Raw genomic sequence first — 11,234 nt, forward strand, 5'->3', positions numbered from 1 at the left:
AATGATTACAACTATCAGGAGTACAATGAATTACTTTGAAACCCTTCTTGCACAACTTAACGACATTACGCGACTACATTCCTGTATAAACATTAAACGGTGTTGATATAAGATCACAATATGACTCGGTTTTACATAAGTTATACGACAAATGTTTTAAGAGAAATCAGTTATTGTCAATAAAATTGTCTTGCTATAAAACTTTCAGTTAGATAATGGAGTAATAATGAAGATTACCTCTCATCGAGAAAAACACAAGAAATGCGATAAGAACCAAAGATTTTGACATGTTATTATTATTATCTTTTTTTTTCTTTGTTTTTGGTGAGTTATTGATGATTAAGTGTATAGGTTTAACATATTTATACTATACACTTACATGGACAACTTATTTTTCGATTAACATGAGTAGGTACCCGTACATGCATGGGTATTGGTTATAACTGCATCATCAATAGTAGTAGTAAATAAATACATGTAACATGACAAACAATAAGTAAATAAAATTAATGGGTTGTTAGAAAACATAAATATGAGGTCAAAAAGCTTTGCATGTTCATAGTAAATATTAAATTTAACATAAATATATATAATATAATTACAACTTAATAGAATATAAAAAACAAAACAAATGTTACATGATCAACACTTTAACAAATTGTTATTTTAATTTGAAGACAACACCAGATAAATAAGTTTGATTTAATGATGTAAATTGATTGATTGATTGATTAAGGTATAATAATATGTGATATTCGATAACAACAATGAGTTGCCGTATTGGTGGTGACCTGAATTTTCATATGGGAGGTCGATGTTTGACTTCTACTCGCTGCAAAATTTCTCTTGTTTTTACTCGCTCATTCCATGAGCCTCGGAGGTTGAGGACATTGTGTTCGAGCTTCACTCGAGGGAGTTTTACCACACGCGATGTTCGTAAGAATTTGTCATGGGGATTTCTTAGAACTGTAATAGTTCAACCAATGAAATAATTAGGTGAGTAGATTTTGACATCGCGTTAATGCCAAGTAACTCCTAACTATAGTTCCAAAAAAAAAAAAATGTGATAGTCGATCTCAATTCTTATAGTAGCCCCTATTGTGTGATCACTAGACCCTTGCGAATGGGGCCCTACCAAGTCAGTCTCTGCTTCTACAAAGTCAAAAAAGGATCAAAAAAAGCAAACAACATGTGGATCCAAACCATCCAGGCATAGCCTACCACTTCCGATGAAGCAAGAGGTCACGGGTTCGATTCTTTTCAAGGCAAATACTTTGGGGCGAGCTCCATTTAATGACTGATTGACTAGATGATGCTTTACCTGGTAGCGGTGGAGGCCTGACTTGCCGTCTACCCGGGGTTTACCAACTAGAGAGAAGCCATTATGGCTCGTCGCTAGGGTTCCTCCTTAAAAAAAAAAAAACATGTGGGTCCATTTTTTGCTTTCTATAAATAGCCTCTTGTTTTATTCTTCACTACCATAATCATCTCTCAAGATGGAAACTTTATCAATCATTAAAAGTGTGATCACTGAGTTTGTGTCCAATTCAAGTTTTTCACAATCAGTTTTCTTCACCATGTTGGCCTTGTTTGCTGGGATTTTAGGCTACTTTTATCAACCACTTTGGGGTGTTAGAAAAATACCAGGTCCTCCAACCATTCCATTTTTAGGACACTTGCCTTTGTTTGCTCAACATGGTCCTCATTTGTTCTCAACTCTTGCCCAGAAATATGGCCCCATCTTCAGGTTTGACTTTAGTTTTTTTTAACAAGAATTACATATTGAATTGATTGATTGATTGATTATGTTCTGTTTTCTTGAACATATTAAAGGTTTATTAATATGATTGGCCCCATCTTCAGGGTTGACTTCAGATTTTGTTACAAGAATTACATATTGAATTGATTGATTGCTTATGTTCTGTTTTTCTTGAACTTTAAGTTTTACTATTGTGATTCATATTTGCGTGTGGCCTTGTGGGTGTCTAGAAGATCCATGAGTAAAGGATCATACTGCTTTTGATATTACTTTTTTTATATTTTATTTTATATATTTATATATAATATAAATATAAATATAAATGTGAATGTAAATGTAAATGTAAATGTAAATTCAAAATCAAATGTTTTGTGTTGTTTAGCAGAAGGTATGTAGACTCTAGTAGGTAAGTTTCTATTTTTATAATTATGTCTTATAGTTAAGTTATGCTATAAAAATACATGAATCATTTATTAAAAATAACCTTGCTTGGCATGTATTATTATTTAATACGAGTTGTTCACCTGCTTGCATGCTGCCAGTGCAAAAACAATTTTTTATTTCACTCCAACATTAATTTTAGATGCCTGCTTATGCCTTTTTTATAGTCTAGTAATCAAAGTGCTAATATTTTTATAAGAGGTCTAAAGTACAAGCCCCACTAGCAATATATATTAGAGATGATTAAGGGATAATTTTTGAGGTGGTGAAAAAGAGTCTGAGAACGTGACAAGGTTTGACCGTTTGACTCAGAAAGGCAAGTGTATTATTGTGGATCTAAATATGGACTAGCTAAACATTTTCAGACTGTTCATTAATTTGACAAGGTAGATGTTAGGTTTGACTAATAACATGTAATAAAAGTATAAAACACATGAAGTCCTTGACTATTATGAATTGTGAAAGTCAAATAAAGAGAGACTTTATTTGACTCATAAAGTCAACATGTGTAAATCAGGTTTCATATGGGGAGACAGCCACTAGTGATTGTGGCTGATGCAGAGCTATGCAGACAAGTTGGAATCAAGAAATTTAAAGACATTCCAAATAGAAGTATCCCTTCTCCTATCTTGGGTTCTCCACTTCATAGTAAAGGTCTTTTCTGGATAAGGTACATCACTTGTACTTCTGCATTACTAACTTGTACACGTACAATTATACAAGATATTAATGACCCATAAGATAGGGGTACCAATTCGGGTTGGTTCGGTATGGCGGGTCAAAAATACGCAACTTGACCCCCCACACCACCACCAATCTGATTAGGTAAACGGGTTGAATATCTCAGCCCTAACCCAACCCGTGCAACCTGAGACAGCCCGGAAATAAAGATGACCACCTGTTTAACCCAACTGCACATATGTTTCTATTAATAATAATAATAATAATAGGATTTTTCTAATGATAGCACTTAAGGCTGTCGTTAAGGTGCAGAAAACACTTGTACTTTTTAATAATCGTCATGTAAAAGTCAACATTAAGTGATTAATACAACACATTAATGGTCCTTAACGACAGCCCATAGGGCTGTCGTTAGAAAAATGCTTAAAAATATCATAAGGATGTTATTTAAGGGTGATTAACTATTTTCGTTTCAGGGATTCGAGATGGTCCACTATGAGAAACACTATACTATCAGCCTATCAGCCAGCACATTTGGCAAAATTAGTCCCAATGATGCAATCGTTTATTGAAAACGCTGCTCAAAACATACATGCGAATGATCAAGATGTGAACTTTGATGAGTTATCACTCAGTATGGCTACTGATGTAATTGGAAAAGCCGCTTTTGGGTTTGACTTTGGTCTCTCTAAGTCAAACAAATATCACAATGAAGATAAACAAGTGGATTCGTTTATCAAACAGCACGTGTACTCAGTAACTATGCTCAAGATGGACTTATCAGGCTCGTTTTCAATCATCTTAGGCCTGCTTTTCCCAATACTTCAAGAACCCTTTCGACAAATACTTAAGAGGATTCCATACACCGTGGACTGGAAAATGGAACGAACAAACAAGAATCTAAGTAGTCAACTCGACGAAATTTTGGTCAAGAAAATGGAAGTCAAAGATATAGAGTCAAAAGATTTCTTGTCACTAATATTAAAAGCAAGAGAATCGGATACCGTTTCCAAGAACTTATTCACGCCAGACTACATCAGTAGCATAGCATACGAGCACCTGTTAGCTGGATCAACAACGACATCGTTTACGCTATCGTCTGTCGTGTATCTGGTTTCTGGGCATCCAGAAGTTGAGAAAAAGTTGCTTCGAGAGATTGATGCATTCGGTCCACATGATCAAGTTCCAACTGCTGATGATCTTCAATCGAGATTTCCATATCTTGATCAGGCAAGTCCAGTTCCTGTAGCTGAATTTGTTTAAATAACCTTCATTATACATGTAGATACAAAAAAGTACTCAAGTGCAGGTGACAAAATGGGTAGATTAACGGTTCAGAAATGAATTCAGGTCAAATTGGTAATGTCATGGACTGAAGCGAATCGGGGTTGGGCTGTAATTACTTCTTGTCCAAAAAAGTTTTGATTTTTAATTAAATAACTACTAGTGTGTCACAGATTACATCGATAAAAATGTTTTCTTGAATGTAGGTGGTCAAAGAAGCAATGAGGTTTTATGTAGTTTCTCCTTTAGTAGCAAGGGAAACATCAAGCCAAGTAGAGGTTGGAGGTTACACTCTCCCTAAGGTACTTCATTTACTGCATACATTACTACTTTGACAACCCGAACCCATTTTAACATCTTCACATTTGCTCCAGGGGACATGGGTGTGGATTGCAATTGGAGTTCTAGCTAAGGATCCCAAGAATTTCCCTGACCCGGAAAAATTCAAGCCCGAGAGATTTGACCCAAATTGTGATGAAGAGAAACAAAGGCATCCGTATGCGTTCATACCCTTTGGGATTGGGCCTCGATCGTGCATTGGTCAGAAGTTTTCACTGCAAGAAATTAAGCTTGCTTTGATTCATTTATATCAGAGATTCGTATTTCGGCACTCCCCTAGCATGGAAAGCCCTTTGAAACTCGATTATGGCATGGTTCTTAGTTTTAAATACGGTGTCAAAGTTAGAGCCATTAAACGGACATAATGGTAGCATCATCCGTCGGTTATAATCTTTCTTATAAGGGATAGAAAAAAAAAACATGTCAAATAGTTCAAGTTGTATCATTTAAAAACAGTCATCGCTCATGTATAAATTGCAAAGATACACATCAACCAAGAGGTTTACTTGGTTAACATTGATTGATAATTGATACGGAGAATCAGTATGACATTACATTATACTCATTTGGTCACCGATGGCGTTTATTCGAGCTAATGCTACTTTGAATCATATAATAACTCTGCAAATATGCAACGGAAATACTGTCTGAAATGACATCATATATTTACGGTTGGAAAATCGTGTGTACTTTTAACAATTCAGATTAACGCAGCGGATAGTTAAAATAATAATCTTTTATTATTTCATAAAACATTTACAAGATTAAATATGCATATATTTAATGAAACATGCACACGATTAATTTATCCCAATGAGATCCAGTTATACCATAATAATTGTCATGAATATAAAACTAAAGAGGAGTTAATTCGATATACCTTTCTTGGAGAAATTGATGAGACGGAGAGAAACTTACGATCAAAAGATATGATCGTCTTTTTGGATAGTCCACTACACTTTCAGACAACGTCAATGAATGCTAGTCCAAACCCAAGTAACAATATAATCAACCCTTGATTAATTGTGTGAAACAATTAAAAATAATAATACTCCATATATGTTTCTGTCTTTGATTCAATGGTAGAATAAAAATGATAGCACCGTGCACCCCTATGTGTCGTGGTTTTCTTAAGTATCCAAAAATAATTAATAACATCACTTAATTGTGTTTGCATGCGTAAAATGTATATATATAATAGGTGCAATGCCCGTGCGTTGCACGAATATGTTTACGGTATGTGTATGCCACTCGGAAGTGAGATTGGTTGTTGTAGGTTATCTAAAAGGCATGATAGTGAAGCTTTTAGCTGAGGTCAGCTACTTTTTTGTATGCAGTTGCAACAAAGGATTTGTACAATGCATATAAAACATCAAATAAGGAATGTATGAAACAAATAGTTCTTTACATTAGGTAGATATAGTGATGATTGTTAAACATGATTGTTCATGCAGGTTCATAGATGGATACAAATCATAGGAGTTACGCAACAACTTTCAGATACGCAAAAAGAACTCACTAAGCTCCATCTTCGACAAAAGGAGGCTTCTTCCTTTAGTCATGACAAGCAGGGTGAGAATAGAAATGATCGACATAATAAACAGCGACCTCATGTTGATCTATATCTAGTGGCCCTGCAGGTTTTTTAACAGGCGTGACGGGAATTGTTTGGATGTAAACTGCAAGCCAATTGTATGCATTTGCAGCAAAATTGTGTAATATATATAAAAATTATAAAATAAGGAATATAAGAAACAAATAGTTCTCACAACATCCCTCATAGAGGATTGACGTGTCGAGCCAAAACTAATGTTATTATACATGGCGATGTCCAGCAACTGAAATTTTATTGAAATCTGCAAGTTATAATAATAAAATATAGGCCATTTAGATACCTAATAATTGCAAAGGTTCCTACACTTTGATAATAATGATAGAACTGGTTAGGTTACAACATTAATGGGATTCGCTTGCATTTTTGGAAGAAAGAAAAAGGAGACTAAAAAAGTCATGTAATCCTCCAAATTTACACTATGTAATTCATGGGAGGTGTTCGAATAAGCAAGCACAAATTATCGTAAATGTTAACATCTTCAATTTTATGAAGTGTCACAAAGGCAGCTTAGAAAGGCCATTTTAAATATGAAACTAAAAGTATAAAACAAAGTCATCTTAAATATTCCTTCAAACAAATGCAACTTAAAAGGCACCCTCACATTTGCGGTAAACAAAGGCGAGTTAAATTTTTGTCTCGGACAAATGCTACTTAAAGTAAATGCAATATTACCTCAGCAACACAAAGCCATTCTAAGCATCACAAAGGCGACTAAAAGTTCCTTAGCATAAAAAAAAATACAACTGTAAAGGCAAACGGGGCATGGTGATTGGTGAGCATATTTGAATTGTGTTATATGTTGTAAAGTAAGTGATCGGGGTAAGCAGAAAGATAATTGTATGCAGTTGAAGCAATAACTATGTATTATGTATATAAATTATAACGTAAGGAATATAAGAAATAAACAGTCATGAAAACCTGCAAATTTATATACTTTGTAATTAGTGGCAAGTGTTCGTTAAAGCAACCACAAATTATCCTAAAAGTCAACATCTTCAATTTTATTAAGCATCACAAAGGCAACGCAGAGAGGTCATTTTATATATCAAAGTGAAAATATAAAAGAAAGCCATATTAAATTTTCCTTTAAACATTGGAGGTTGAGTATATTTGAATTGTGTGGATAATGTTGCAAAATCAGTTTGATATGTTGGGTCAGTAATAACCCCATATGTGTGTTATGTGTGTTGAATTTATGTTCTACAAAGACACACCATCTTAAGTCAATGACAATAACGGTAGCCATACTTACAAATCACAGTATAAATGGAAAGTGAAGAAATATTCTATATTCAGTAACCATGGGCTAATGATATTGAGGTTGAAGGTTGTTTAAGGGTCCTACTCCTTCTAGCTTGAAAACTTGTATACTTTTAGCTCCATCATTCCTAATGATATTAAGTTTCTGCGTTTCAAAAAAAAAAAAAAAACCATGGGCTAACCGTTATCCTAAAAATACAAATCCGAGTAACAGTCAAGGTTGGAAATACGTTGTTAATGATGAAAAATACCTGGTCAAGCTGCAGCTTCTAACTGAGGAATGATATCATATATTCATGGATGTATGAGGATTAAAAATAACATAAAGTGGCAACAATAAATTTGATGATAAGTATATATGTTGTTCGATGTTCGATTGATAACCAACCTACAATCTATTGGTAACAGATATACGAAGTTTAAAATAATAATGTGCTATATAAATGCGAGTTTTTACCTGCTCATCGGAGTCGATGAAATCAGTGCTCATAAACTTCCTTCGACAGATCATCACCTTCACCTCTGCTTCATGTCCTTGTTCAAGTTCATGAAGGAACACATAAGTTTTTTTGTGAAGGTCAGATATGCAGGTTTCCTTACTTTCTGCCATTGCAATTGAATCTGGTGCTTTGGTTTATATGCATAACAATGGTGTAGGTAATGGAAATTTATAGCCATGTACAAATTATGATGATGGGGTATGTGAACCAACTCTTCAACTGATCGATTCAATTCAAAATTTAATTGCAAATTTCAGTTTCCTATCTTGCGGCCAAGAATGTGAAGGTGAGAGTTAGGCATTCAATTGGATTGATTGATAACATTCAATTTGAGTGATAACAGAACATTAAAGATGTAGTTTATCGAGCAATTGAAAAGTCGAACCCGGTTCGTCCAACTACTGCAATCCTTCCTGAACCATAAGGAGAAGAATAACCGGTGGGTAGATCGGCAGGTAATACGGTAGGAGACGATGGCTGCGTGAAATTAACCCTAATTGAATTGAGTTCAACTGTAAATCCACCCTTCACGTATAACACGCAGAGAAGGAGAGGGGGGCGGTTGATTTGAGTTAACGTAGATATGGATTTCAATAAAAAAAATATAAAAATCTCATTATAAAAACTTTTTTTGTATTAAAACAATTTATATTTATATATTAATAATTAAACTGTATCTGATTTCCAATAGTAATAGATTTAACAGGGAATTTATTATAGTTAATTTATGACACATGGTGTCAATATTTAGGTAGTAATAGATTATCAACAACTAGCAAGTTAATTATTTCATGTCACCTTTTTCTTCCAACTTGCATATTAATCTATCTTGAATACTTAAACTAACTTTCATAACACAACTAACATTCAATTATGAATTAGTTAATTAATCAATTAATTTATAACGGAGTATTTTAACTTGTTTCGTTACTTGAGTAATATATATACATCATATATATATATATATATTATATTAACGTCTAGGTGTATATATGTGTGACCCCGAAGGCTCAAATGAATTTAGCCATATAGTTATATGTTGTACCTTGCACATTAATCTTACAGACTCCCACTTGTGCATGGCACAACACCAAGTAACTATACAAACAATGGATACCATCTAGCAACAGGCCATTGTCCCTAAATTCACGTGAGGGTAGTTTCTCAGAACTGCATACAGTAAGTGTTAAATGTCATTCGTCCTTTTGTTTCAGATACTTTAGTTAAACTTGAGATATGGATCATCGGTCATTCTCATTTGTTTAACAATTTTGTTTCTCGATCTTAGAACTGAATTAGATCACCAAATTAATTAAGTATCATCTTAATTACATCTGGGTGCGGCCACACAAATATCTTATTCATTCATCGAGGAGCTCAAAAAGTATCTAACTCCAAAAATTTTAGAGGAACAAATCCTATATTGCATACACGTGTCTATCACGGGCTTTACATTATACCCAATAATGGCCTTTATAACAGCCTTTTTCAGGACAGTGTTTAACCATATCAAAGTACAATGCTACACTCATCAAGACGGGCGTGCATCTCAAGTCTAAGGACACAAAGACATAATCACTAAAAGATTCACTACTGACTACGATCCATGTAGTGACATCTCATGGTTGGGTCATTCCAATATTCATCATCAATGAATACATATGAATTTTGGTCTCAACAAGTTAACTATTCATCATCAATGAATATAACTAAAATTTCACGTTAATCTTAATTCATGTTATTCCAATAACATGATCGATTATGGAGATTTTGAATAATCAACAATTATTCATGGATTAAACATGCTAATATAGAACACAGTGATATAAATGAAAACGATCATACCAACTATATATCAATTCATTAATATAAAACTGCTTAATGTTCCAAAAATATCCAAATACTAAATTACAAATGAAAAAGATCAGCAGCATAACGAAGTCCAGTATTACTAGAATGATCATCATGCTTGTTGTGCATCATGGGCTTCATGAACGGGTCAGCCACATTATCATTTGTATGAACCTTTAAGAATACTAATATCATTCCTCTTAATGACTTAATGAATGTAGTCAAACTTTTGAAGAATGTGCCAGATACTTTTATGTACATGTGATTCTTTCAAAAGTATATTAACACTCGAACTATCACAGTACATATTATAAAAGATTAAATGTTGTGTACTACTCTGAGTATAACAACAAACTTTCTTATCCAGATAGCTTTCTGAGCAGCTTCTCAGTCAACAATGTATTCTGCTTTTGTTGTAGATTGTTCAATAGTGCTTTGCCTAGAGCTCTTCCAATCAATTGGATTGCCCATCATGACAAAGAAACGTGACTGGATCGAGAATCATATTGATCAGTTTGGAAACTAGAATCAGTATAAAACTTAATACTTAACTCTTCTTCCAAACCACCGTAAACCAAGAACATATCATTAGTACTCTGCAAATACTAAAGAATATTCTTAACAACAATCCAATGTACTTCACCTGGATTATGTTGACAATGACTCGTTAAACTCAAAAATAACGAAACATCGAGTATAGTACATATCATGGCATACATAATGGATCATATAGTCGAAGCATATGTGATACATTTCATTTGTCTCATCTCATCTGCTGTGATAGGACTTTTGAGACTTTCTCAAGGTTATGCCCTTTTTGCATTGACAAAGCTCCATGCTTGGAGTTTTGCATGCTAAATCTCTGCAAGATAATGTATGTACTTTGATTCAAACCAATAAGCCAATTGGATCTATTGTATAGATCTTCATTCCAATAATATAAGTAGCTTCATCAAGATCCTTTATGGAAATACATTTTCCAAGCTAAGACTTGACATCTTGCAAGTTGGAATGTTATTTCTAATAAGTAATATGTCATCAACATATAAGATCAAAAAGACTACTTTGCTCCCAGTAGCTCTAATGTAAACTCAGGGCTTATCTTGGTTTTGAGAAAAATTAAACACTTTTATTTTCTCATTAAACTTAAGATTCTAGCTCCTGAATGCTTGCTTTAATCCATAAATGGATTTTAGAAGCTTGTATACTTTATTAGGATGCTTAGGATTCATAAACCCTTCCGACTGAACCATATATACATCCTCGCTTAGGTCGCCATTTAGGAAAGCGGTTTTGACATCCATTAGCCATATTTTATTATCATGAAAAGTAACCATGGCAATAAGTATCCTAATTGTTTTAAGGCTCGCGACTGGTGAAAAACTTTTGTCATAACCTTTTGTTACTAATCGAGCTTTAAAAGTGTTTACATTACCGTCCATATCAGTCTTCCTTTGAAGACCCATTTTTACCTCATTGTCTTTCAATTGAGTAGAAGATCAAT

At 33.8% G+C, this 11,234-nt stretch overlaps 1 protein-coding gene across 1 annotated transcript; it reads left to right on the top strand.

Moving 5' to 3' along the window:
- Positions 1-1,496: 1,496 nt before the first annotated feature.
- LOC139852743 (cytochrome P450 711A1-like) lies at positions 1,497-5,043 on the top strand. The gene is made up of 5 exons (XM_071842074.1): positions 1,497-1,747; positions 2,718-2,870; positions 3,358-4,111; positions 4,372-4,467; positions 4,540-5,043. Exons 1-5 carry the CDS (start codon positions 1,497-1,499, stop codon positions 4,867-4,869), a joined length of 1,584 nt encoding a protein of 527 aa, XP_071698175.1. The 3' UTR covers positions 4,870-5,043.
- The last annotated feature ends 6,191 nt before the right edge of the window (positions 5,044-11,234 follow it).

Source organism: Rutidosis leptorrhynchoides, chromosome 6, assembly GCF_046630445.1.
Source record: "Rutidosis leptorrhynchoides isolate AG116_Rl617_1_P2 chromosome 6, CSIRO_AGI_Rlap_v1, whole genome shotgun sequence".
Lineage (NCBI taxonomy): Eukaryota > Viridiplantae > Streptophyta > Magnoliopsida > Asterales > Asteraceae > Rutidosis > Rutidosis leptorrhynchoides.